General features: G+C 40.7%; 2 protein-coding genes across 6 annotated transcripts in view; one reads left to right on the top strand and one right to left on the bottom strand.

The window, feature by feature from the left end:
* Nucleotides 1-5,219, bottom strand: part of ARL13B (ADP ribosylation factor like GTPase 13B) — a 33,027-nt gene extending 27,808 nt beyond the window's left edge. For 3 of the 4 annotated variants that reach the window (XM_030234223.2, XM_030234222.2, XM_030234224.2), the window contains exons 1-3: nucleotides 5,081-5,219; nucleotides 2,536-2,708; nucleotides 1,015-1,085 (exon numbers count right to left, since the gene is read on the bottom strand). In XM_030234223.2, the coding sequence (XP_030090083.1) occupies nucleotides 1,015-1,085; nucleotides 2,536-2,594 (130 nt within the window). In that variant the 5' untranslated portion in view covers nucleotides 2,595-2,708; nucleotides 5,081-5,219. Of the gene's footprint in view, nucleotides 1-1,014; nucleotides 1,086-2,535; nucleotides 2,709-5,080 lie in introns of those variants that run through there. The other variant, XM_050970735.1, reaches the window with a different exon arrangement.
* A 551-nt stretch (nucleotides 5,220-5,770) lies between these two features.
* Nucleotides 5,771-27,446, top strand: PROS1 (protein S). Of its 2 annotated transcripts, none has more exons than XM_030234510.2 (15): nucleotides 5,771-5,890; nucleotides 9,392-9,549; nucleotides 9,968-9,992; nucleotides 10,318-10,404; nucleotides 11,697-11,819; nucleotides 11,950-12,072; nucleotides 13,784-13,909; nucleotides 15,916-16,037; nucleotides 17,662-17,780; nucleotides 19,225-19,414; nucleotides 20,084-20,251; nucleotides 21,269-21,437; nucleotides 21,891-22,039; nucleotides 22,742-22,955; nucleotides 25,118-27,446. In XM_030234510.2, exons 1-15 carry the CDS (start codon nucleotides 5,830-5,832, stop codon nucleotides 25,261-25,263), a joined length of 1,980 nt encoding a protein of 659 aa, XP_030090370.1. In that variant the 5' UTR covers nucleotides 5,771-5,829; the 3' UTR covers nucleotides 25,264-27,446. The 2 variants fall into 2 exon arrangements, with proteins under 2 accessions (XP_030090370.1, XP_050830382.1); XM_050974425.1 differs by lacking the exon at nucleotides 5,771-5,890 and adding an exon at nucleotides 6,137-6,361.
* The last annotated feature ends 354 nt before the right edge of the window (nucleotides 27,447-27,800 follow it).

The raw sequence follows: 27,800 nt of genomic DNA, 5'->3' as shown, positions 1-27,800 counted from the left end.
ACTGAGCTCTGAGGAGCAGTGCAGAAACTGAGTCCTCACCAGCCTTCTGCTCCTACCCTTAAGACAGCCAAGATGGGCATTCAGAACATTTAAGCCCTGAGGAACATTCAAGGAAATCAGAGCTATCTTTTCCTTGAGTTTCCCTTTAGAAATACACATCTTTATCTCACTTGTTTCCCCTGAAAAATAGGAATTTTAGAAATAACTGTTAACATTCAGAGGGTAAAGATAGTAAAGGTGGTATTCAGATAGAATGGAAGGCTAAATTATGAAACACTCCTGTTTTCAGGGCAAAGATGGAAGAATAGGAGAGAATACTCATGATTTTATTTGTGCTTTAGCAAGTCTGTGAACTTACATAACACAAGTAAACAAACTCGAGGTGGAGTCTCTAAGTCTGCCAAAAAACTACTAAGTAAACTCCTGTTCTTGCACAAGATGAAAGTTATTTAAAAAGACAATCCCACAAGTGGAGGAAAACAATACAGAATTTTTGTTTTCCTAAGTTTTATCTCAAATTACATCCTGCTTGCATGTGCCAGGGCAGAGTACCCTTAAAAATTGAGTGGTCTCTTAATGGCAATTTTATTTATCATCATTTTCTCATGATAAATAATGACAAAAAATATGTAACACTAGGACCATCCTTAATGTTATACATACCAATTTCCTTTTTTTGGACTTTACATATACTTACTTATAATACTGATTTTTATATAAAGTTTACTGCTGTATGCACATTACTGGAATCGTCACCTGAAAGCAACTTCAGCACATGCAGACAAGGAAAAAAAGAGAAAATAATCAAGTCCAATGACTCTATTGTCCATTGTAGAGTTTTTATTAAAATGTGATATATATGGTATTTGGATGGTACAACCACCAACATTTTGTTTCAACAAGATGGGAGGGAGAGATACAGTAAGAGATGAAACAATATTTTCAGATTTAAATGATTGAAAATTGGGAATGATACTCTCAGTGCTCCATTTGGATTATAAATTAATCACTTACCTCCTTGAATTCCTCGGACTGTAGCAGTTTTCCCAGCATTATCAAGACCCACCATTATTAGTGTCACCTTCCTCCATAAGGAGAAAAAAAACAGAAAGATTTTTTTTTTTCCCTCTAGATACACATCATTTACTCTATTTTTTTTTTAAACACATGCACAGCAAATTTACCACCAAATAACAGAAAGAAGAGGTATCAAAATTCTGAGGCATTGTTGTGTGTCTGGTGTTTAATATGTCCAGTGATCTGATTAGACAGAACAGCGGAACAAGGTAGGAAATTAAAACTCTCCTATCATGGTCTAAGTTTCACATAAGACAATGATTCTGCTTTCAACTTGATACTTGCCAGCTGCAATTTAATTTCACAGTACTGTAAATTTTATTTGGTGTGGTCATGGTCCCTTTAACAATTTCTGTAATTGCAGTTCCATTCCCCTGAATTTTTACCATCTCTCTGCCTCAAAGTTTGTCCTGTATTAGAAAATTATTTCTGTCTCCATCAGTGTGTCTGAACAACACCTGTGTAGACAACACCAGTGCTGGAAATATGTGGGATTTACCATGCCTTTGTTTCTAGACTGTAAATGTGCAGGTGGTGCTAGGAATGCACAATTTATTAGCTAACTGGTATACAGTTATTATTTTCCCAGGACAGGATTTTAAAAGCCACGGGAAAATCTTATTCATGTGTGTATACCTCAGTTCTTCTTCCTGTTCACAAAGACTCAGTGGTCAAATCCATTTGCTTAATTTTATGCCCCCTTAAGTGAAGGAATTCTAAAAAAAATTATTATTTGCAGACTTGAAACAATACTATCAAATATGAAGTAATACTATCAAACATGAAGTATAATTTATACAAGTTCTTTCAGAAGAGCAAGAAACCTCTGAGAAAAGAACCCAAAAATTAAACTGTACTTTAGAATCTCAAAAGCTGGAAGAGTAAGGCAAAAACCAAACAAACTTTACTTTGAGCAGCTTAGAGGCTTTCTGTGATAGAGTGACCAGAGCAGTGGACAAAGGAAGGACTAGAGATATAATTTATCATGACTTCTGTCCCAGTTGGAGAGATGGGTTCAGTGGATGGAGTAGCAGGTAGATAAGGACAGTCACAGCCTGAGGGCAGTGGTGACAGCTCGGGGCCCCAATGGACACCAGTGACCAGCAGTGCCCCTCAGAGGTCCATACTGGGACCAGTGCTATTGAATATCTCCATTAATGAGCTAGAAAAGGTGCTGAGGGCATCCTCAGCAAGTTTGCAGGTGAGTGGTGAGGCTGACACACCTGAAGGATGGGAAGGCACCCAGAGGGAACTGCAGAAGCTCAAGAAATGGCCCATGGGAATATCAGGAAGTTTAGTAAGACCAAGTACAAGTGCTGGGTCAGGGTATCAGCACATGGGGAGAAAGAACTTGGGGTGCTGGTGGGTGAGAGGCTGGACATGATACATTGAATATGAAACAATGTATAAAACACAGTTTGGGAAGGTGAGAAATGTAAAATACTTTCCCATGTTTACCTGACAGGTTCCCTCCACCGTTTCAACCAGTTGCAGCAATTGGCCATTAGATTGAACATCCCTCTTCAACAGCCATCCAGAGCCACCCAAGCTGCAGGAATGATGTGGGCAGGCCAGAGCAACCCAAGGAGACTGACAGAGAGACTTCAGAGCCAAGGTCTTTCTTGTCACTCCTAAAAAGAAAAAGAAAAAAAAAGGGACCAAAAAAAAAACTAGTTAGGCACTCTGTAGAAAGAAGTCAGCAGCCTCCTGTTCAGTGTGTTATGTTCAGTCTTGTTATCTTTCCCTTTTCCACCCTCACACACACTTCATCCACCCCCTCTTACAGATCTGTGCAGCCACCACACACTGCTTATCCCAAATAATAATGCCAGGCAGCAGCACAGAAGGAAACTTGTAAGTTAGAGGAACAAGACACATCCAGCTACAAAATTTCAATGCTTGTCTCACCAACACATGCCACAGCCCTGCTGACTGACAGAGAATAAGGACCAATTTCAAGCATGAGTAAAACTTACAAGAATATAACAGGATAAAGCATTAAAAGCAAACAAAGAACATCCCTACCTGCTAAGTGTATTCATTTAAGTGTCAATTTCTTTTGCACAAAAAGATCCCAGAGCAAGGAAGCTGTGGCTCTCTAGTGAGTATTTTGAGGAACTGGCAAAGATAACTAGTGAATGTCACTAAATTAAACAGAAGTACCAAGTAGTGCCATCATTCCACTCTTCAAGCAGAAAGAAACAATATTCCTCTTTTTGACAATTACTACAGCAGGTCTCCCAAAGCTTGCATCTTAAAACCTGCTTCATATTTTAAATTATAGCTAACCTCAAACTAAGGTAACTTTAAATGACGGCAAAAAGTGAATAATTAAAGACCATAGCAATCCTGATCAACTGTGATGGCTTAGATAATTTATAGAGGTAGGAACTGAACTCCTCCTGATCCTATGAAGTTCATTTTCAAGGATGCTTTTGCATGGACCTGCTGTCATTCAGTGTCAGAAACAGGTCAGGTTTCATCCAAAGCAGAGACAACAGCTACTCTTTAAACATTTATGTTCCATTATCCTCAAGAATTTGAGAGGAGCTTCTCCATGGGAGAGCTGAGTGTATGAAGAGTAGAGAAGTTCCTAAAAAGAGCAAGATGATTACAACTGTTACAAGTATTAAAATCAAGCTCTAAAGAATACAAAATCATTAAAAAAAAAAACCCAAAAAAACAAAAGCCCACATGCAGTGGGCTGTAGTGCCTCAACCCACAATCAAGTCTGAACAAAGCTCACTTTGAGAACAGAGCCACAGAAATTTCTAGGAGGAAAAAATGTAACAGCTCAGTGAACAAAATGCTCCATTGTAATTGTGTCAAATGACATAAATGTAGCATTTTCAGAGCCTGAGCACCTCCATAGAGCAATTCCCATCCCATTATACAAAGACTATCTTTGCAAACTGTCACAAAATTGCTCTTGAGCCTATATATGGCCCAGAGCATTCGGATGGAATTCATGAGATGAAGAGAATTTATTCAAGAGTGAAAAGCAGAGAGCAGCTATGCCCTAGCACAAGAATCTTATTTAAATACAAAACTATAAAAGGGGGTGGGCAGGAATTGCCAAATTAGATAAAAATTTTCAGAAACAAATCATTCTAGGAGGAAAGGACATTCAACACTGCTGAAAATGTTATGGTAGGGAGGCAAATCCCATTCTGCTATGCCAATTTGGAGAGACTGGATCTCTGAAAAATGTACAGAACATATGTCAGGTATTTTATAGGGTGCACTAACAACATCCCAAACCTGTTCCAGATATTATATCTGTCAGCTTGCTGAGGTCAAACAAAACCAACAGGCCCAGAAACCTGTCAAACATAGCAGTGAAGCCTGCACACCATTCAGCAGAGTACATTTAGTACATCACCTTCACTAGAGGCTTTTACAATACAGAATTTATTTCAGCCACATCAAACTTTCACGTTCTTGGAAACACAGCTAAACAAATCATTTAGAGCTGACCCTCCTCACAGAATTTAATTATTTAACTTCCTGCTGTAATGTTCCTTGTCTGAATGTCAGTTATTCGGGCACTTCACAGTGTTATATTTTGAACAGCAAACCGAGTGACTGAGCAGCAAAGTAGCTGAAAATTCAGCAAAAATTTGTGAACACCATCCTCTCTGCCAGAACTGTAGTTGAGAGCTAAATAAGGTGCAACAACTGTGACGTCCTGAAAGCCCGAAGCACTCAAATCTTTGTGCGGAACAGCTTTAGGACCACCACACTTTCTCTAAAGAGTTGTAACTACAAGTCCAGCAGTTCAGAGAGCATCTGCACTTTCCGGCCACGTTCCCAACTTTCCTTTCCCGTTTCCAATAGAGCAGCAACTCAAAAATCCCGCACGTGTCACTTGCTCCTCTCTCCCACTGTGGAAGCACTTTTTTAGCTTGTAAACCAAACGCTTTCTACAAAATCCGCTCTCTGAGAAGAAGAGAGTGAGCCCTCTGGCTGCCGAGTCCCCCGGGCCCTTCCCCGCCCCGCTCACCGCTGCCTCCGCCGAGGCCCCGCAGCTCAACGGCTGCGCGCGGCCCGGAGCGCTCCGCCACGCACGGCCCGGCCCCGCCACGGCGGCGGCGGCCCGCGGGGACCGGCGTCAGCTGCGGGCTGCGCTGGGCCGCTCCCGGTGAGGCGCTCCTCGGGCGGGGCCGCGCCGGGAGCTCGGCGGCCGCGGAGACGCCGCACCGAGCCCGTCACCCCGGGAGACGGCCGACGGCGGCCGGCATGGGACACACTTAATGGCGCGCACGCAGACGCCAGGAGGCGGGGTCGCGGCCGACCAATAGGAAGGGGCGCTTCGCCCGGTGCCGGCGGAGGATTGACCAATCAGCGGCGAGGACCCGCGCCCCGGCCCCCCCGGGCGCCGTCCGGGAGTAAACGCTGGAGCCGGGACGGCCCCGCAGCCATGGGGGGCAATGGGCAATGCCCGCCCCGTCCTGCCCCGCTCCGCTCTCGCCGGCGCGGGGCCCTGCCCGCCGTGCGCCCCCCGCTCCCGCCGGGGATGCCCGCGGAGCCCGCCGTGTGCTGCCGCCGTCTCCGCGGGGCGGGCCAGGCGCGACCCGCCCGCGCCCCCGCGGCGCTGTCCCCGGCGCCCTGGTGACGCTCCCGCAGGGCAGAGCTGCCCGGACACGGCCCAGCCTCCCCCCCCCCCGCGCCGCCGCCCCTCCCTCCCGCCCCCACAGCCTCGCCCGGCCCCGCTGAGCAGCAGCCGCGCAGTCCCGGCCGCCCCCGGTAGCGATGAGGCCGCGGTGCCTCCCGCTGCTGGCGCTGGCCATCGCCCTGGCCGAGGCGGCGACCTGTGAGTGAGGCGAGGCGAGGCGGGGCGGGGGGACGCGCGGGGCCGGGTGCGGGGCGAGGGGCGGCCCGCAGCGCTGCCGGGACTGCCGGGGGCATCGCGGCCGCTGCGCTCGGGTGCGCGCAGCCCCTCGGTTCTCCCGGGGGCTCGGCAGCGGTTCCTGCGGGCCGGCCGAGCTGGGACTAGGGGCTGTGAGCGGCTCAGCCGCCCACGGGAAGGTGTCTGCACAGGGAGCTTGGTTCCCTTGCAAGGACGGCCCTCGGGAGATCGAGGTGTGCTCGGAAAAGTGGCTGTATTGTGCCGTCTGGCCAGCGGCACTCACCCAGTTTGTAAGTTCAGACCTCTCAGGCTAAGAGCTACGTGCTCTCAGATAAAAAAGGAAAAAATAAAGTATTCCGTCTTTGACACAAAAGTCTTTGAGCTTAATAGTGGAAGAAGACAGTGTGGCTGAAAGCAGCAGAATTGCAGCTCAAAGTAAGCGTGTTTCTGACCTGTTTTACTAATGATTAAACTGGCAGAACAGAAACCGAATGTTTACTATTCTGAAAGGTGCTGGGGTATCTGACTTGGGAAGGGAGCAGTATCAAAAGATGAAAGTTCATTTTGTTACGTTTTTAACACGTCCTAAAAATAAACCTTCTAATAAATATTTCATAATGATCTTTTCTCCTGTTTTCGTCACGTTTTTGGTTCCATTTATCTTCTCCACTACATATCTTGTCATTTTTCTTAACATCAGGAAATGAGCTGTCCTGCTCATCCAAAATTTCTGTGGTCCATATTTCCAGTTTTCTTTGCCTGGCTCTGAACAGTGCCAGGGATTTCTGGAATGGCAGGGGAGGAAAGGGGGCAGAAGAGAAACCAGCTTTTAAGTGCAGCTCATACCTTCAATAGTCATAAAGTTGTCTCTGCAAGCCTCAGTGCAGGTGGATTTGGTCAAACAACAGGTGAGGGACGCATTTTGGAGAAGGTGCAGGTAAATATTAGTGGCCAATTTTATTTTGGTGGCTGCATAATGCCACTGAGGAGCTTTTCAGGATACTGTTGTCACTGGAGTGTTAGAGCTGTGCAAACAAGGTTGTGCCACTTCCTACAGTGGTGTCACTTTTTATTCAGTTTTATTCAGCTGCTTTCCTTGGCTGGGGTCTTGGGTAAGCAGCTCTAAGTTATGTTTAAGTGGCTGACTTTAAGCAGGTTTATGGTTGCATCTATATGACAGAACAGCTGTAAGAAACCACTGAATCTCATCCTCTCCCACATTTTTTTTTCTTTTTAAGTAGCATCACTTTTAGATGCTTGATAAGCATTCACTACACAGTGGCTGCACACCACCTCTGGAAATTGTTGGGCTCTGGACTTGCACAAGGTTTCAGTGATCACCACATGAAGCAGCTCGAGTGCATTGAGGGTTAACTTGGTTTGGCAGGGTCAGAAATGGGCTGGAGTTTCCTGTAATCAGACTGGTAGCAGCAGCAGTCAGGATTTTTTGTTTTTAATAAAGGTCCTATCATAATCTTTGTAATTAAAACACAGATGAATAGACACACTGCTAATTCTGTGCAAGGGGATTGAAATATTTGCACTAAGAAAACATGGAATTTGCTCTGAGTTATGTGTTTTATTTACAGTCAGAAGTTACAGGAAATCAGCTTGGGAGAAGGATAAACTGCTCTGATGTAGGGGAAAAGACTTGTTCCCATTGCCCCACTGTACTGAAAACATGAAGTAGAAGGTGTTACATCTGTTTGTAGACAACAGAAAATTAATTGTCTTTTATTTACTTTAAAATCATGTGAAAATGACAGTGATGCCGCTAAAGGTCAACATCTTTGTGGGGGGTAGAGATCTCCCATGGAAATAAACCAGCAGCTATAATACAGAATTTTCCTATTTCTGTTGTCCCTCCTTTTGCCTCAGTACAAATGGTCTTTCTGCATCTTTCTTATTCATGAGAAATAAAGCATTTAGGTTAATTAATTGAACTTCTTTCATTTCTAAGCAACTTGCTTGTTTCTCTCCGAGATGGAGGTGTGCTATAAAACCTTGGAGGTGAGCTGTACATCCACCTTATGCTCAGGAAATCTTATTTGCTACCTTACCAGGATGATTCGTTTTACCAGAAGGAAAGCAAATAGATTAGTTTGTAGTTACAAGCTCAGCCCATGTCAGATTCACTCAGGAGGCTGTAACACAAAGGTTTCATCAGGTCATTGCCCAACACTGCAGCACTTCAGAATGTTCCCTGTCACTTAGTAGAGACCTTTAATGTGTTTAGGATGGTGTGGTTTTAGTTAAATGTTAAATTTGTCCCTTTCCAAGCCCTGGGCCTCATTAGTTGCTCTTTCTAGTCAGCTTCCTTAATTTTTTTCTTTCCTTTTAGTGCTGAGAAGCTGGGAGCTCTTCTCTGGCACTTGGCTGCTGGTGTGGCTCATGAAGGTGTTCTGGCTTTGAGGAATTGTCACAGGCAGTACTGGATGGACTTGGTGTGCTTGAATGGCTCTTTTCTGTGGAGCTGGGATGAATATGTATGGCCACCAGACCTGATGTGCACTGCAGGTGTCACAGCCCTCACACAGCTGGGCAGCTCTGAAAGGTTAAGTTGTGCAGAGGCTGAGGAGAGGAAAGTGTGGTGTACTCCAGTTAACATCTGTCATCTGCACTCTTTAGCCCAATCAGCTGGACTTCTTCCAGCTGGGCTCATCCATTTTTCTCTTGATCACAAGCTGCATCCAAAAATGAAACCAGGCAGTCTAATTTAGAGGCTGTTCCTGGAGTGTTGTGTGCTCTGCAAAGAACATTGAAGCAGACATCTTTCATTTTTAGTGTCATTTCTCAATGCTCACCACTTGTTAAAAGTCACTAAAATGACAATAACCAGATACATGAAAATTAAGTAATGACTCATGCTGGCTCTGAAACATAAAAGCTGGCTGGGATTGTTTTACCTTGTAAAATGTGGATGTGTTTATAGATTGTCCCCCTTGATATTCCCAGGATAGCATTCTCACCTTTGTCTTGCTCTTCACTGTTCTGGAAAATAAAATGACATTTATGTTAATAACATATAACAGGTAGCCTGAATTTGTAAAACATAATTTTGCTCTCACATAAATTTAATAGGGTCAGAATATTTACTTGCAGATCACTGAAACTGGTAGTATAATCAGCTTGTTTTATCTACTTGTTGCTTACATATCTTGCTTTGTAATAACCATAACAAATAAATCTTGTCCTGAGTATGACATGTAAATTATGCTACAGGCATGGATGCTATTAGGGATTAATAGCACAGATTAAGGATTTTTTGATCAGAAACAGCTCCCACATACAGAATCCTAGAATGTCTTCCTCACATACTTCAAAACAATAGCAAACATCAACTCCTGACTAAGCATTTAATTCAGAATTTTGTATTAAATTCTCACATTTTCTCAGTGTTCACAGCATTTTTCAGCTGTTGCAAAAAGAGATCAATAATAACAGAGATGCTTTGTTTCTCCCAAGTTTTATCCCAGCAGTATGCCTCTCAGTTCCTGCTGAGGAAACGCCGAGCAAACTCTTTCATGGAAGAAAGTAAGAAGGGAAATCTAGAAAGAGAATGCATTGAAGAATTATGCAATAGGGAAGAAGCCAGGGAAATCTTTGAAAATAATCCTGAAACTGTAAGTATTTCATGAGTATGACATAGATAGTAGTTCTTTGCAGAGGGAAAGACAGAAGCACATGGAATTCACAGCTCCCAGTAACAACAACACTGGGCAAGATTGTTCCATTTAAAGAGACAATTTTCAAAGTAGTTTTGACACCCAATTCATTTGCATTGCCTTCATTTTGCAAGTGTCCAACTCAGTACAGTATTTTAATCTCTCCACTGAGTCTTGTGTGTATTACATAATCTGCTTTAGCCCAACCTACTGTCATATAGAAAACCAGGCCTATATTCTGTTACTCAAAGTAACTCTTTTCTTCCTTTGTAGTTATAATACAAATATACTTCAGAATATATTCAGTGATGTGTTTTGCTGTTATTTTACCTATTTGAAATTTTTCTTAGCCGTTCTTTTTCTTTTCTTTCTGCAGGAATATTTTTATCCCAAATATTTAAGTAAGTACAAAATAAAACCCTAAACAAGTATAGTGTATGAGTCAGTGATGCTCTCATTTGGGTAATGCTGGTTTAGTTTTTCTGCCCCTAGCACTGGGATGATTTCCATGCTGATTATAGTGCAGAGAATGTCCTGTGTGCTGAGATCCTCACAGAGGCACTCTGAAGGTTGGGCTGTCATCAGCTGTCCTTAACATGCCCAGACCAGTTTTGCAATTCAGCTGTGAGAACAGGCTCTTTGAAGATGCCATGCAGCAAGTGGTGTAATTTCAGTGTAAATGAGTTGTTTAGACCCTGAGCTGACTGTGTGGCTTTGCATTTGCAGGCTGCCTTGCCTCCCATCGAGCAGGGGTGTTCAGGGTGGCTGCAGTCACTCCAGACTCTCCAGCTGACCTGAGGGCTTGTGTCAAGGGTAAGTGGTGATGTTGGAACACACAGTGGCTAAAAAGCATTTCACAGGGACACAAAAAGAGACAAAAAACGGTTTTCCTCAGGCAAACTCAATAATCAAAACCATAAATTGACCAAAAAATGTGAGGTGAGACAGAGCATTTCCAGACAAAGCAGTTTAAGTGACTGCTTTTAACTTCATAAAGATAAAGGAACACAATTGACTGCAACATGGAAGGCAGAGTTCTTCTGCAAACAGAATTGTTCTACACCAACCCAGCAATATTCCCCAGTGTGTCTTCTGTACTCTTCCACATCTTTAGTAGTTATGCCAAACCATTTGCCTCTAGCAAGTCATCTTCTGTCAGGTAGAGTAAGAGAGTCTCTTGTTAATTGTCATTTCTGCCTTCTCTATGGCCTGTAGTTACATTACCTGCTGAAAATTTCAAAATTAAAAATAAAAAAAAAAAAAAAAAAGAAAAAATCATCCAAATACTATCTGGAACACAGTCCTTGATTCCAAACAGAATGTCACAAAGCATGAAACTTGGGATGTTTCTCAAATGTTTGATTTAATGCCTATGCATTCACAGGCCCAGCATGAATTCTGTTCTTTCTAGTAAATTCATAGGAAGCCATTTTTACCATATTTCCTACTGTCACAGCTTAAACATCTCTCTAAACCTCCTACAGCCTGGTTATATCAAAGAAACTTCCAGTTAGTTTGAATAATACTTATCCTTAACCACTTGACACTGTTCTTATCATTGAAAGCAATGGAAGGCAAAAAAAGTCCTTAATAATTACACTATACATGGTCATGGCTGTGCATATGCTCATGGCTGAACATGTTTTCCAGATCAGTTTGTAATAGTGCAGTAAATTACCAGTTTGTCTGACCACTCTTAAACAGAGAAACTCAACTGTCTTATCTTGAGCTCTTGAAACTTGGAACTTTCTAGTGAAATTTGTGATAGTATGATGGAGCAGAGCACTGTTCTTTAAAAACTGAAATACATCTTTGAAATATAATAATATAAAGTCTGGTCACATCTTGCAGGGATTAGCTTAGCAAGTAATTTGTCTTCTAGTTGTTTTCTGCCTGAAAAAGAAAAAGTACTGGTGGCTTTGTATGTTCTTACTAAGGAAATCTTGCTGACAGAACAAGTGGTAAGATTGTTGTGGGGGTGCTTCATGTTATACATCAAGACCTTTCCTATTTCATGACCTGTAGAAAGAGAAGAAAGACTAAAGTGATTCTCAAGGAGAAATAACCCCAAATAACAAGGATCTCCCATGTTTTCCATCCCACAGAAATTTCAAACCAGTGCAGCCCCCTGCCATGCCATAAAGATGGATATAAGGATTGCATAGATGGACAAGCCAAGTATACCTGTGTCTGTAAAGCAGGATGGAGAGGAGAGAACTGTGAGGAAGGTACAGTCTTCAATTTCATGGCATGCTGGTTCTCAGAAGCACAATTACATTTCTACCATTGAATAGGATTTGCAGCTGGTCAGCTGATGCCTCCCTGTCAGCAGAGAGTTTGATTCCCTTTTCTTTACAGATATAAATGAATGTGAAGACTTCAATGGAGGTTGCAGCCAACGCTGTTCCAATTTCCCTGGGAGCTTCCGTTGCCTGTGTGAAGATGGCTACTTCATGCATTCCAACAAAAGGGATTGTGGAGGTAGGGAGACTTCAGGAGAACATCTTTCCATGCCACCACAGTGCCTGCTGACCAGGGAGAGGGAAGGGTTTGATCCAATAATTCCATAAATGCTCTTGCCTTGCCTCTGAAAAATCCAACCCTAGTTTAGTTTGGCTTTTCGTTCCTTACACACTGCAGGCATTTGGGCAGCCAAATAATGAACTGGATCAAGAAGCAAGGAAAGGAAGAGGGAATGGCTATAGAAGAGATTCTGCTTCATTACTGGAGCTCCATAAAGCTCATTTAGGTCTCACACCAGTTTCACATATCCTTTAAGCACCCTGAAACAAGAATCTAAATGATACAAATAGCTGATATTGTTACCATGGAAATTCTCTCTGGTAAATACTGATTTAGGCTCAATCACTCCTAATTAGCCATGCTGCTCTTTCTGCAGTTTTAAGTTCATTGGGGAAGAAATTATTAATGAATAAAAAAAATCTCTTAATGGAGAGAAAAATTTTTCTTTGATTCACCCAGCACAATTTTTCTGTGCATGCTTGTGTTTGCTGTTGGCCATGACCTACATGCTTCATCCCATTCCAAATAAAGACTGTGTATTGACATAATAAGCAGTTCCTACTGCATTTTTAGAAAAAATTACAACTTCATTCCATTTTAATGGAACAACAGTTTTGGGTGATGTCAGATTTTTTTTTTTTTTGTCCAAAGACATGCCAGAATGACAGAAGACTGTGGGTTTATGAAAAAGGGCAAGCAGATAAATTGGTTAGAAGTTTTGTAATTCTTGGAAAGATACTGGAAAATCTTGTAAACAAGTAATTAACCATAAAAATAGACTAATATACCTTAGTGCCCCGAGTGTCAGTGTAATCATTTGATAAACTGCACTCAAGTATTTTATTACATGCAACTACAGAGTTAAACACCCAGGAATTTGGAATATTCTTATTAACTGTAGAAGAGTAGTCTGAATTCAGGGCAGCTTTGACTTAGTACAGTTCCAGGACTCCAAGCAAGGCAGTGGCAGAATCTCCTGTGCAGCACCATTTCCACAACTTTTACAAAACCACAGAGAAAACCAGAAAACCCTGCATTCATGAGTGGGAGTGAAGTAATGCCAGGATCTGATATTTTTCTGTCTCAAAGTCACTTAGTAAGATTGATACTATATCCTGAATCCCACTGTCACATCTACATTGGGAAAATGACATTGACAAATTGAAAACAAGACAGAAGATAGACACTGAAATGGGGATAGAGAGAGACAGTAAGGGTCTTGAATACCTCTCAGCATAGCCAATTAAAAGAAAACTGACATGAATTGATTGTAGCATGGAAGAACCTCTGATTGGATTATCTCTTGTCTTTCTGGGTGTCTTTTTCTAAGATGGAATTTTACTAGGCAGTCTGGTGTAGCTTATGGGAACTCTGTAGCCTGATTCTCTCTCTGCCTTCCTAGACATGCATCCCTTTCCCTGTTACCCTCATGAAGGGATGGGAAAGAGAGGCAGGCAGAGAATTTTTTCACTTGGGGGCATGCAGAAGTGTCTTTTCCAGCCCTCTGCAAATCTTTCTGGCTGTAGCTCTAGTCTGCTGTGACAGTATGGTAGAGTTACCAAGAAATCGTGCCAACCTCACTCAGTTTGCACTGTTTTGGATAAGGTTGGGAAGAAAAATGGTGTGCAAGAGTGAGAGTTGTTTTTTAATAACTTGTTTGTGTTTCTAGATATAAATGAATGTGTGCTACATCCAAACATCTGTGGGACAGCCATCTGTAAAAACACCCAGGGGAGATATGAGTGTGAATGTCCAGAAGGCTACACATATAATTCAACTTCCAAGAACTGTGAAGGTGGGTCCTTGTCCCCAGCTCCCCCTTTTTCATCTCTTTCATCATCCCCCTCCCCTTTTTTTAATCCACTGCTATACCAAACTCAGCTCCTCATCTACCAGTGCATTTCTGAATCTTCACATTCTTTATTAAATTAATTGTTGTCAGGCTGTATTACATGACAGCATGGCAGTTATCTAAAGTTTTTTTTAATGTTTTTTTCTCAAATGTCAAATAAAACTATTTCTAAATATCCAGAGAAAGAACTGTGAAAAAAGGAGCTGCTCCAAAAGAACTTTTCCTGAAATGACAGTCTGGAACTAAAAATTTCCAAAGTTCTGTAACAATTATAGCAAAGTTGAGAAGTATTGATAACTTGCATACAAAGACCATAACTTACCCAGTGTTGAAAGTGTTTGCATATTTGTCTTAGAATATGTTCTATTTCTCTGTGCTTGTTAAAGTTTCTGTTTACTGCACATCAGAAATTAAATTTCAGTTGTAAACAGATATGAAAGCTCTTCGAGTTTTACAATGAAGATGAATATTCTACACTGTCAGTTTAAAGAAAATCTATCAGTGACTGGTTTTGATTTTAAAAGCTGCCTTGTATTACTGCTCAAAAGGACACAAAAGCAGCTTCTTGCTGGCCATGAATCTTTTGCTCCATGGCTTTTCCTGCAGGTCTTTAGTGCCAAAGCTCTGCACAGTGGCAGTGTTTACATATCCAGGTGTCAGGTCTTTGTCCACTTACTATGGGATTAAAACACTACTGACAATTTTCTGTTCCTGCATGCACTAAAGTGAGAAAAAGTTCACAGTAATTAATTTTTACTCCTCTTAGGGGTTTCTTCAGATAAATCCAATTTGATGCAACCCATGTAAGTGCTGTGTTTCTACTGGGACATGGATTCAGGAGGTTGCAGGATGACGACATTCCAACGGGGAAAGTCTTACCTCCCTAGCAGGAGGATTATGCTGCTAAGCTTTTAGACCTTGTTGTAACCACATTAAATGAGTCACCAAATCCTGTCTAAGGACAGGATTGTGCAGCCTGACAGGAATGTAGCCTTACAGAAATACTAAATGACATGAGCTTTTCATTGTCATATTGCTCGTAGGTGGCTAAACTCAATTATGCTTATTAGGAAAATTGAATTTACATACATTTATGCACAGCTATCTCTGTGATGACAGGTACTATTAGACTGAAGAACAGAGCAGGGTTTGTTACATTTTTCATTACCTCTCTTCCTCCAAGCAACAGAAAAAAAAAAAAAAAAAGTATTTTAGTCCTAAAAACCCCCAGATTTAAATGAATGCATTGGTACAAAATTTTTTCTTCCCACTAGAAGGGCTATTTGTTTCAGAATAAACATTGCAGTTGCTTTAATCTGAAGTCCAAGTCACCCTAATTGGAGTGTCTTGTCAAGGTGAGATTTTGCTTCTATATTAGAAATGAAAAATTTACATTGGCCATTTAAACAGCCTTTCATTTCTAAATTACTTATTTTACACAACCTACTAAATAAAAAATGAAATACTTTTATTGATTTAGCTTAAATCACAGCTCAAATCAGACTGTTCTCCACAAGTAGATGCTATCTGAACCTTAGGCATGATGAGATTATTGTATCTTATTTTAAAAGGTATTTTGCTCTGAGATTATTTGGGTTTATATTAATAAAGCACATACTTTCTTCACATATTTGCCCTACATACTTTTAATAATTGGAGTTCTCATTGTGTCTTACAAGGAAAGCAAGAGATCTGACACAGAATGGGATTTGTGCCATCTGTGGTAGCAATTTATGAGGTCTCTCACTATTCAGCCACCTTGTGCCTCAGATATCAGACAAATTGTCTCCAGCTCTGAACTCTAGGCCTCTATCATATTACTAAATCACCTTTTGGATTCATGTTATTCCAGAGAACCTCTCTTGTCTGTTATTCCATTAATTTGTGTTAGTTTTTCAGTCTGTGCCATGAAAAAAAAAAAAAAGTCTGTCTGCTTTGATTTCCCCTAGATATTGATGAATGTGCTGAAAATATTTGTGCTCAACTCTGTGTGAACTCACCAGGAAGTTACAGCTGCTATTGTGATGGCAAGAAAGGGTTCAAGCTCTCTAAGGACATGAAGAATTGTGAGGTAAATTGTGCTATGTAAAATTCCATGTGGAAAAATGGCAAAGTTTGGTATTTCTTGATGAGAGGATAGCTAGATTAAGGAAAATAGGAAGGTTTTTGAGAACTGATTAAAAATTCCTGAGAAAATGCTGGGGATTCTGATCTATGGTTTGGCTCACAAAGCAGCACAGATTTGGATGCCATTCAGTTCATGCATGCTCATTTACAGGAGTCCTGTCAAAAGCAGCTTGCTTTAGCCAGGCATCTTTATTCCCTGCTGCTTCCAAAATAAGCCTCAGCTTTCTCCTATCAAACAAATAATTCTTGTTCAGCCCACTCAGAGACAGAATGTTCCTTTTGTCCATATGTTCCCAAGTTTTCCTTAGGCTGTGCAAAAGTTTTCGCTCACTGTTTCAGAATTACTCTGTTTGGATTGAAAAAAACCCTGGATTGTTTTTCACAGTTCTCATCTGCCATAGCTTAAGGAAAAGAACTCAGTAATACTTGCCAATTGGAGAACATCTTGCAGCCAAAATGGGCTGCTCTTGATCAGTTTGAAAATTTACACTTCTTAGGAGTAGGAAGTTTGAAACTCCAGAGAACTGGGATTCAAGGATTGAAGTCCAAGGATTTTTTTTTTAAGTCGTTCTCTGTATACTTTGAAAAGTTCAGGCAGTCTGAGATGTCATGTGAAGTGAGCTCAGATAACTGCCAACAATAAAACACTTCTAACAACAATAAAACACTTCTAACAGAGTATAACAAAATTTGGCTTAAACTGCAGGAGCGAGATCTGACAAAAGTTCCAGGATCTGTGTATTAGGTCTTGTTTGTACTTTCTGAAATTTAATGAACAGCACTTGGCAGTCATTCTGTTTCATTTTGCTCATCCTTGAAATGGTGAGATGTAATGAGACTGGAGGATGCTCTTATTTTCGGTACTGTTGTTCAACAACGATTAATTCTCTATTTAGAAGTTAGTTTCATGCCTTTTAATTGGGTAAAAAAAAAATCAGTCAGCTGAAAATATATTTAATCTAAGGACTAGTGACACCAGCAGCCTTAAAATGAAGTAGCCATAAAATTCAAGTAGAGCACCTGTACATTTAATGGAACTGCTGCATCAGGCATAGCAAAGTCAGAGTGGAAGACAGTCACAGAATGTTTTGAGGAATTTAAATTTGATCACAGTGGCTTTGAGACTCCTACTTGTCCATAAGCACTGTGATTCTTTAATTTCTCTTTTACACAGCTCTGGTCTGTTCCCTTCTAACACCTGAGCAGGTTTAGATTCTGCAGAACTTTAATAACAGATCTTTATAGTTTCCTAGAAGGTGGGTGTCATAAATCCCTGGTGAAAGAAAAGTGCTTGATGGAAAACTGGAATTCTTAATTCAAAAACTAAGTATTTAAATATTAGTTTCAGTCCACCAGAACTGTGTGTCAACCTGGATAATCCTCCAGCAGTTTAAATAAGGGATATTTCAAGCAAAAGCAAAACCACACCATTTCATTTGTACATAGGTATTCAAGTTTAAAAAAACCAAAAAAAACCCAGAGATAAGTCATTACTTTAAAAATAAAAAAGTCTAGCTGGCAACAACAGGAGCTGCTTCTTAACAGATTTTTTTCTCTACCATTTTCAGTCTGTTACTGAGTGTATCCCACTGAATCTTGAAAAGAATTATCAACTGCTTTACCTGGCAGAGCAATTTATTGGAATTCCTGTTCTCTACCTAAAGTTCAAACTGCCAAATGTCACAAGGTAAGCATTTGCTATTGATAAAAGTATGCATTGGAATGACATTTGTTTCCATTAATTTTCTGAGGGTTTTGGAAGAATGCATTGCACGCCTAAATTTTATGACCATCTCCCCCTTGGATAAGATACCTTTACATGATGAATGAATGAATAAACAGGAAGGCATTTAGAATTATCAACATAAAATTCACAAGTGATATGCAAATAGTTACAGTATGACTTCCAGTTGTACATGGGAATGGCTTTAGTTTGGTTGTTGCTGCCCCTTCACCCCTGCTCTGGGAAGAAGCTGAGACATGCTCTGCCCATCCTGCTGAGCAACAGAGTCAGGCCATTGCCCCCCTGCCCCTCCCTGGGCTTCCTTTCACCCACAGAGTGTCACAAGGACGCCCACAGAGCACAGTACCTTGTCTGGGACCAGCTGGATGATTTTCTTTACAGCTGTCAGAGCGATTGCCCTTGGCACTGACCCCTTTGTTGCTCTTGGACCTCTTTGCTGCAGCAGCCAAAATTGCAGCGTTCCCTGCCTTAGTGACCAAACGACTGGAAGGTAACAGCAGCAGCAGCTGTGGAGCTGGTGATCCCCAGAGCCTCAGAACCGTACAGATGGACATAAATACTGAGAACTCTGCCCTCTGCCGCTGTTCCAAGTTGACCGGGCGCTAATGCTGTCCTGGAAGAGCTTTCAGAGATGATAGATGTTTGAAGCCCGGTGTAAATACAGAGCGGGTTTGGGTGCGTCTGGCGAGGGACAGCCCCATCTAGGGGACATAGAGCAGCACTGCGAGGGACAGCGACCCACTTCTGAGTTACAGCTGCCTTGGCAAACCCCAGCTTCCAAGTGCTTTGCTTTCACCTTTAATCTGCTTTGTCTAGTTCCAAAAACTGTTTTTTACTCTACTGCTACTCTCCTCTACTGCGCAGTAAATTCCAGCTTTGCTACATACACACACTCAACCTAGATCCAGCCAACAAATCCTCAGATGAGAGAACGGCCCAAGAAAGGCAGAGCAAATTCCTAGGTTATAATTCTTCCAGGACAACACTTGGCAACCCAGCTGTACTGAAGCACATAATAAATTTTCTATTTTGTCTGCATTGCATCCCTGCAAAATAGAATAGGAATATTACATCTTTCTTCTTACTCAGGGGACTGGGATATCCTTCACAAGTAAAGCTCAGAGTGAATTTGGGAACTGTACCAAGGTTCTTTCAAATCCCAGGTCAGAGTGCTAACCTGAAAACTTCCCACTGGATTTGAGTGAACAAGGCTTATGTTCCATTCTGCTTTTGACTAACTGTGCAAAAAATCACAACTGCTCAGATTTCGAGACACCAAAAGTTACTATCTATGAACCTTTCTCTGACCCTATTAATGAGTTATCCTAGGCTGTACAGTATTTCACCTTTCCTGTCTTCTTATTAAGATTCCTTCTTCACAACTCAGATTTACAGCAGAGTTTGATTTCCGGACGTACGACACAGAGGGAGTGATCCTGTATGCAGAATCCCTGGACAACTCAGCGTGGATCTTGCTTGCTCTTAGGGATGGGAAGATTGAGATTCAATTCAAGAATGAGTTTGGAACAAAAGTCACCAGTGGAGGCAAGGCCATTAATGATGGACTGTGGCATATAGTAAGTTAGATTTCATTCTCCCATTCACTTCCTTATACTCACTGTGGAAAGATGCTGATAAATAAAGTAGGGAGAAACTGAGCTAAACTAAACTACTAAAAGGCTTAAAATGATGCACTCAAACCCCAGGTTTAAAAAGCAGCCGAGAAATGCACAGGAATGCCTTGCATCAGGAAATTCTGCTACCTTTTAACAATCAAAGAGAAGATAATTACCTCTAGCTATCAACATAGCAATCATTAATTTTAAACATGAAAAGGAAAGTGGCAGGATATTCAAAACTGTGATTGCATGGTCAAGTGTACAGTTATTGGATACTTTGTGTTTAGAGTGAGTTTTACATCTGCTGAACCAAAAATTCATCTCTCTTTTCAAGCCTTTACACCTGAGATGAAAAGCCTTTCTCACACAATCTATAGAGCACACCACATTTTTAATGTCAGTTGGATTTTGTTTGTTACCCTCCTGTGAATGTCCCTAGATATGGACAGCTTTCCTGCATCAGGTTTAAACACAGCTTAAGTAGTGACTGCACTAAAACTCTTTTACAAGGTAGATATTTAAAGAAACATTAGTCATGCTTCATCTGGCTTATGTAATTATTAAAAAATATAATGTAGGCTACATTTTTGTATGTGTGTATATGTAATTATTTGTATTTTATTCCAGATATCAGTTGAAGAATTAGAACACAGCATCAGTGTAAAAATAGCTAAAGAGGCTGTGATGAGTATTAACAGCCCAGGAACTCTGTTTAAACAATCCCAGGGTTTCTTGGAAACCAAGGTGTACATTGCAGGATTGCCTCGCAGAGTGGGAGGTGCTCTTGTTAAACAGGTAATTAAATAATAATAAGACTGACATTGATTGATCATGCTCTGTTCAGTTGTGTAGTCCTGGAAGTCACAGAAGAAGCAAGCCTGGCATGGAACCCTTTTAGAAAATGAAAATGTGCTTATTAAACCACTGTTTTGAAAATAAACATGTATGAAGCTTTTCAGTCTGCCTTCAGTAAGGCTTCACTTGTAAAACCACAGCACTTGTGATCTAATCTTTGAGGATTCTGTAGCCTGTTTCCTAATATGGCTTCAAAATTCCCTAAATTACCAGCACTGCTGCTGCTGAGAATGCATTTCAGGGTGATTCATGTCCTGGTCCTGGCTTTTGCTAAGCTCTGAATAAGTGCAGCATTCACTGTGCAGGCAGCACAGTGAGCTTTCATTTTCACAAGGTTTTACAACAGCCCAGGCTGGACAAGGCCCATGATTCTTTCAGTGTCCCAGCCTCAAGAATGGCCATAGTCAAATTGTTGCAACTTTCTTCTTTACAGTCCAGGAGCCTTCAAACTAATTGGCAATCAACAGAGTGTTTAGATTAAAAAAAAAAATTAAAAAATCAATTTTGCTTAAAAGCAAAGCAGAGAAAAAATCATGGAACAATACAATAACATCCCTTTATCCAATATAAAAGAATTCCAGAAATGTCTTTGTACTTTGGTATAAAGGTAAAGCTTTGAACAAGGAGCATTGCTAGTGGTCATTTTCTTTCAGCTACAGAAAATCTGCTGTCCTTTTGTCTAGGTGACAACACAAGCTTTTAAAGTAGAAGCAGTCTCTAGTTGTCCAGACCCCTGGGAGCAAAGTGGGTAATGCTGAACCATAAATACCTTTTGAAAGCTGAGGTACCAAATGCCTGCTGCTTGGTTTTCTCCCAGCATCACTTCTGTAACCTATAGCATTGTTAAGACTGGTATTGCCTACATAGAAATAAGCTGATATGGAAAATAATGCCTCATTATTAACATTTTAACCCCAATTTTGGACTCAAACCCCCAATGCTGTCATTCTGGTGTAGATTAACCCTCGTCTGGATGGTTGTATCCGGGCCTGGAACTTGATGAACCAGGGACATTCAGGAGTAAATGAAGTTATTCAAGAAAAACAAAGCAAACACTGTTTAGTATCAGTGGGGAGAGGATCCTTCTACCCTGGCACTGGAATGGCAGCATTCCAGATAAACTATGGTAAGTATTTTTTCTATTCCTGTGGTTTTTGTTGGACTGAGTTATGGAACTGGTGAAATTTTAAAAGAAAGACAATTTTAAAAGGCACACAAACAAAGCAATACACTTCTGCATCCACCAGTGATTCCCTTAACTTCTGTTAGGAATCTGCTTGAATAAGGATTCTGATCACAGTAGTGTTATCTGTTCAGTGTCTGGAGTGCTTTACATTCAGAAGTTTATTTGCAAAGGTTGGCCACTGTTGAAGACCCAGCATTAAAAGTTAGTTGGTTTTGTTATCTTTTTGTCTTATCTGCTTTCGTTTCTTTAGAATTATAGTTCTTTCTATATGTTGAAAAAATTAGCACTAATTTTTCCACAGTAGGGAAAAGATTTAAATACTAATTTTTAACCCCATATTAATTTTTCATCAGCAGGTGGATTTACTAATTTCAATTATTCTCTTTAAAACAGATAATCTTGACAGTGCTGAAGATTGGCTAATAAATGTGACTCTGACTATTCGCCCATCCACAGACACTGGTGTTATGTTTGCCTTGGTTTCTAATGAAACAGTGCCTCTTGCATTGTCCATAGTGGACTCTAACTCCTCTGACTCACAGGTGATCTTACAATTCTCCTAGCAGATGCCAGGTGAAAAATCAAACTAAAAAAAAGCTACTCACACACTTGCAGTGCAGCTGGTAGCCTCAGTATTTTGAAAATTGGATTGTGTAATAATGTGAAAAAATATCTGTCTTTTAATGATTGCTGCAGCAGTGACTAAGCACTAATCACTCATACCAGGGAGATTACATTATGTAGTCTGAGCTCAGATCCATCCCATCATGTTTTCTTTAACCTTTCCTTCCAAATGCACAGAGCAGAAAGGGAACTATGAGCACTGTATACAGTAAGGGCATCATGTTAGTTCCAAATTATAAACTGATTTTGTTGTCCTTAAGTTTTCATTTACATCAGCCATCCCAAGCTAGAGCATAATTATACACCATAGTTAATGCAGTTTTTTTTTTCCAAAAATAAGAACCTCTAGTGAACGCTTGGGTACCTTTAAAACTGTTGGTGAAACAGGATTTCACCTCAGAACTGTAGCCAGAGCTGTTCCTTGTAAAACATTCTCACTTATAAATTTAAGAATGGCATTCATCATCTGAAATGATGGTTACACATCAGCTTTTCCAGCTGAAGGTACCAGTATTTAATATTTTCTTCTACTTGCAAATACAAAGTGCACTAGAACCAAGTGTAATGATTTATTAAAGTTGCATTTGACATCTTTGGTGATCTACCATTCTTCCATCTAGAAAATCACTGTGACCATTGGGAACATCATTGTTGCACAGCTGGAATCAAAGAAGTTATGCACCCCCAGAAGAGTGCAGGTTGGACTTCTAGTGACCAAACAGGAGCTTGAATTGGCTGTTGATTCACACACTGACAGGAGCAACTCTGAGCAACTCTCAACTCTGCATCAAGCAATGATGGCAAATGTTGTCACCTACCTGGGTGGTGTGCCAGGTGAGACCTGTTTCTTTTCATTAATTTCATTATTTCTACAAGCCTGATTGTATTCAGCCTTACCCATGCTAGGAGAAGCCTACAATTATTTAAAAAAAAAAAAAAAGAAAGAAAAAAAAAAGGGGGGGTGGTTCCCCTTAGGTGCCTCGTGTTTCCTCCAGTCATTTCAGCTTTGGAGGCAGCCAGCTTTTTAACAGTAGCAGTATTTGGACATTAAGGCATAGCTCTCTAGGGGTTTGAATTTGGAAAATGTCTTGATTTTTGAGCTGGGTGAGCATTGCACGTTTCTGAAATGCCACCATCTGGCACAGCTGAGGAACTGCATCAAAAATGTAGGAAAAGCAGGCATTTGTAAATAATCCAAGTGTCAGAAGTGCAGAATGGGAAGTCAGGAATATGGTTTCAACAATTAAACTCTGAGCCAGAGATGACTGGCAATCTTTATGAGACAGAGAATGCATTGAAACAGCAAATATTTTGATCAAAGCAAGCTTCAAGTTAACATTATTGAGAGATAATGTCAACATTATCCTTATCACAAGGATGATTTTGTCCAGAAAGTGTGCACATACTTCTGTATGAATAGTTTGACTTCAGGCTGAATCAAGAAGAAAAAGAACATTGCCCAGGTGAGAAATAATCAAAACCTGAATTATAACTTGAAAATTGCTAGAGGAAAGGTGCCATGGTTATAGTGTTGCTACTTATAGAGCTTTTCTGTATCCTGTTATTATTTTGTGGAGAATGAATCACAATTCCTAAGAAAATGCTACAAATTTGACTGACATGTCTTGAATTGCCAAGGAATGAGTCAGTATTTACTTAGTACAGGTGAGTCAGCAGTTTAACAGAGCCACAGTAACCAAGGTTCCAGTCATTTCTTGGGCCTCTTCATCTATGTGATGCTTAAATGATTCTCTTTTAGTACACTGCCAGCCACAGAAAAATTGACATCTGGAGAATGAAGGGCTTTGCATTATTCAGGCATCCCAAAGAGATAAGAAGCAAGTATTAGTTACTTGCTGCTCCTTAATCTCAGTTTTCTGTCATCTCTGTCTTTAAGTTTTAAAAGCTATCTTAAACTTGCAAATTAACACAATAAAACAAACCAACAAAACCCTCAAAAAAACCAAGCCTCTGCATTCAAAAATCCCATGAATTTCATGAAGACCCTTTTCTGTCAGCCCTTTCCACAAACCAGTAACAGTGGTGGCAGTATTCCCCTGTTATTCCAGCACAACCTGTGCAGGTTAAATGAAACTTCCATGGTTCTGTGACAGCAGTGTTTTCCTCACTGGGGGGAAAAAAGCAGAAAGGAGCAATTATATAGGACTCTGTGCAATGCTTCAGCTTACAGCAAAATAAAATCATGACAAAACAGCATTTCTGGTTCCTAAGATAACCAAATCTATCACCTAAGGAGGGATGTGGTGATTAACACCTGAAAAAAGAGGGTGCTTTTGATAACAGCCCCTAATCACCCTCATTCTAATTGCTGAAGGTGCCTGCATGCCTTAGGTCTACCTTGTAAGAAGCCAGTTGTACCCTAAGACTTGTCAGCAATGCCTGCTTGATTTTGTGCTTAACATATTGTTTCCTGCAAACATCCATGATCTGATACTAAGCCAAAAAAACCCTAAACAAGCAGCAGATAAAGGGAGTCTTTCACAGAGAATTCACTTGGAAGCAGCAGTGAGGAAGTAGGAAAATGTGGGAATTTCCCAGGGGTGCCTCAAGTGAGAAGCTGCAGATTGGAATCTAGAGTAGCTTCCTGGCAAAAGCAAGGCAGTTCTTTGTGTGACCTCTGAGCCCAGAAACAGCTGTTTGTAGCTCAGGACAAGAACAGTGGGCTCCAGGAAACAAACTCTTGTTGTTAATACAGGAAAAGCTACTATGGAAAACATTCCTGGAGTTCAGTTTCTGGATGGAAGCAGCCTTCTAATGCATGTTTAACATTTTACTGGCCTTTCTCAGCTTTGCTGATTCGATCTTGATCTTAAAGAAAAGGGAGAACAACTCAAGTGTTTCTGCCAAATCGCTCCTTTTCTCCCATGACTAAATAATGGATGGGGAGTGGAGTATTCCCCATGTTTTGACTGACCTGAAAAATCCATAGGAATTTGCATGTCTTGGCCTAATGAACTGAATGTGTTTCTGTGCAGATGTTCCTCTGGGTGCTACACCAGTGACTGCTTTTTATAATGGCTGCATGGAGGTGAAGGTCAATAACAGACAGCTGGATCTGGATGAAGCCATTTCCAAACACAACGACATCAGATCTCACTCGTGCCCACTGATCATGCAATAACTGTTCAGATCTTAATTTAACTTTTTTGTCTTTCAGATGTAATTTGTGTAATTAGTCTCATGCCATAATGGAACTTGCATTATTTCATGCAAGATGTGCCAGGGAAATAAGCAGCAGCGTGGTTTTCTATATAGAATGGAGGGAAAAAACCTTCTCTGTTCAGCTGGAAAGAGACAATCAATTTCAAAATTTTGTAAAACATTCTTTTATATATCAGTGGGAAATCTTAAAGCTCGATTTATCTTTCGTGTTCATGCTATGTCCTTTGACATATTTAGCTTGGACAGAAAATTTAGGAATTTCTGTTTAGAAAGAATTTTACATCTTCTATTTCATATATCAGCACAAAGTTACAAGTTGCAGATAATTTTAATGTATTAGAATCTAAATGAAACCAGACTTACTAAACGTTGTCAAGTGTAACATGCAAAGAAAAATCTCTACAGGTTTTGTAATATGTGCTTTTGGTAAAGGAAAAATATCCTGGAATCTATAGCCCAAACTCTCTGTGAATATGTTTACAGGTTGTATCTACGATGGTAAAACAGCTTCAAAATGGAAGTGTTTCTTTAGGTAGCTCAGTGTTTGAAAACAGTTTTGGTAATACTGGACCAGCTTTAATTTGTCTGTCTTTAGAACTAGCTTTAGAGTTTGAAAAGAGTTCTGGATCAGGTCAGGTCATTTACTTTCAACGTGGCTAAAACACACCCCAGGTAATTTTGAAAAACAGAGGAAATGGCTTGAAGGAAGGAGCTCTGCATCACAGGACATCAAACTGGAATTTGCTGAGTAAAACCAAGGAATTGCAGCAAATACTTCTTCCATCAAACCTAGCACTGTTCAACATAAGCACAGTCTGATGATCCATCATATTCCCTTTATTTAGGGTAACCTTGCCTTCAGGGAGCTCCAGAACAGATTTATTTGTGAGCCCTGTTGCCATTGAAAGCCTGAATTTTGCCAGTAACCTCAGAATGTAAAGCCACATTCTGCTCAGCCAACTGTAATAAACCAACAGGTAATTAGAAAAGTATTGCTTTCCTCAGGTGTGCTGATTTTGAGCATTTCCAATATTTCTTTAACATCCTTTGAGTGTTCTTTCCACTTCCAAGCTCATTTTCACAGCACCAGAAGCCTCCCTGTGCAGCTCACCTGGTGGTTTTGTTAACCCCAAACCAAATAAATAGCAAGAGAATTGCTGTGAGGTATAAATATATCCTCTCATCCATCAAGCAGAGGCATTTATCTGCCAGCATTCCTGACCCCAGCTCTGCTGTCTTCACTTGAGACACTGAAGTGGATGTCCAGTAGGATGGATTGTGACAATATTCATTTGGAGGACTGCCTTTCTCCAGGGATATTCTGAGTGACATCAGGGAGGTTTCTTCCAGTGTTAAATGCAAGGGTTAGTGCAGAACCTGAGCCCCTCTGTGTTATTACTGCTTTGGCTGAATTTCTTGGTAACTTCAGTTCCCACTTGGGTAGTGCAATGCAGGATTTGCTCCCAACTTTCACGCAGTTCAGCCCAGCTAGAAGCTGATAACCAGGGGCTCAGTGCCATTAACACAAGGTCATTTTTCTAGGATGGCATGGAAAACAAGCTTGGAATTCTGACTCCATGGAGGGGAAATCCTTTCCTGCAGTCACCCTTCCCTGTTCTTCCACCGTACCAGCACACACACTCTGCATGCAGGTATTAGTTGGAGAATAACTTGACTGAAACAAGCAGGTTTTGCATGCAAGGCAGAGCTGAATTGAGACTTTTGACATCAAATAAACACATGAACACTTTATTTATCTCTGTGGCACCCGTTAATCTTGGAAAGCCCCTGGGTCAGACTGCCTCATACAGAAAGCACAGAAGGTAAGAGATGAGGAACACAAAGCAAAGAGTCATCAGTGTTCTAAGTGCTTCTGGCCTGCAGGAGCAGAAGAAAAGATTTTTTGCTGTTGTTTTCTAGAGGTTTTTTTTTAGGTTTTGTTTGTTTAAATATAATAAATTGTATAGAAATGAAAAGAAAAACCAATCACTTTGTCACACAGACACTATTTCTCTTTGTTTTCATGGAGTAATACTTTAGGGTTTTGTAGTTAATAATGAAAGCTCTGCACTTCTTTTTTAATGTAAAAGTGCCTCCCTATTGGAAGAATTCAATAAAGCAGCATTTGCAAGTTTCTTTTCATTTGAAATTGTATTTGCATATTTTTGTTCCTTTTTGCTGTGCAAGGTTTGTTCTAGTAGTCTAATGCCTTACTCAGGAGATTGTGATCACCTTCAGCATCAAAGGAAGAACTGGCTCCAATTAACGTGCTACCCAAACGGGCATCCATACTATCTAGATAATTAAATTAATTAATTGTTTAATAGTACCTGAGGAAATTAGACTTTGCTTAAAACTACATGTGGAAACAAAGAAGATCAGGGCAAGTAACCAATTCCTGTGTTTTCTCCTTCATCAGATGTATTTCATTGTATTTTAAGGCATAATCATTTCAGCAAGGGCCATTCAGGGTTTATTCAGAACAGCTGGAGCTGC

This window comes from Serinus canaria, chromosome 1, assembly GCF_022539315.1.
Source record: "Serinus canaria isolate serCan28SL12 chromosome 1, serCan2020, whole genome shotgun sequence".
Lineage (NCBI taxonomy): Eukaryota > Metazoa > Chordata > Aves > Passeriformes > Fringillidae > Serinus > Serinus canaria.
Note: the sequence above shows the minus strand (reverse complement) of the source record. Positions and strands in the feature narration are given on the sequence as shown.

What these genes read in the sequence shown, in the direction of transcription:
- PROS1 (XM_030234510.2), top strand. Translation starts at nt 5,830, where the DNA reads ATGAGGCCGCGGTGCCTCCCGCTGCTGGCGCTGGCCATCGCCCTGGCC. An exon ending in ATGATGGACTGTGGCATATA is followed by an intron (nt 19,415 to 20,083) that starts GTAAGTTAGATT and finishes ATTTTATTCCAG; the next exon opens with ATATCAGTTGAAGAATTAGA. An exon ending in GAGGTGCTCTTGTTAAACAG is followed by an intron (nt 20,252 to 21,268) that starts GTAATTAAATAA and finishes ATTCTGGTGTAG; the next exon opens with ATTAACCCTCGTCTGGATGG.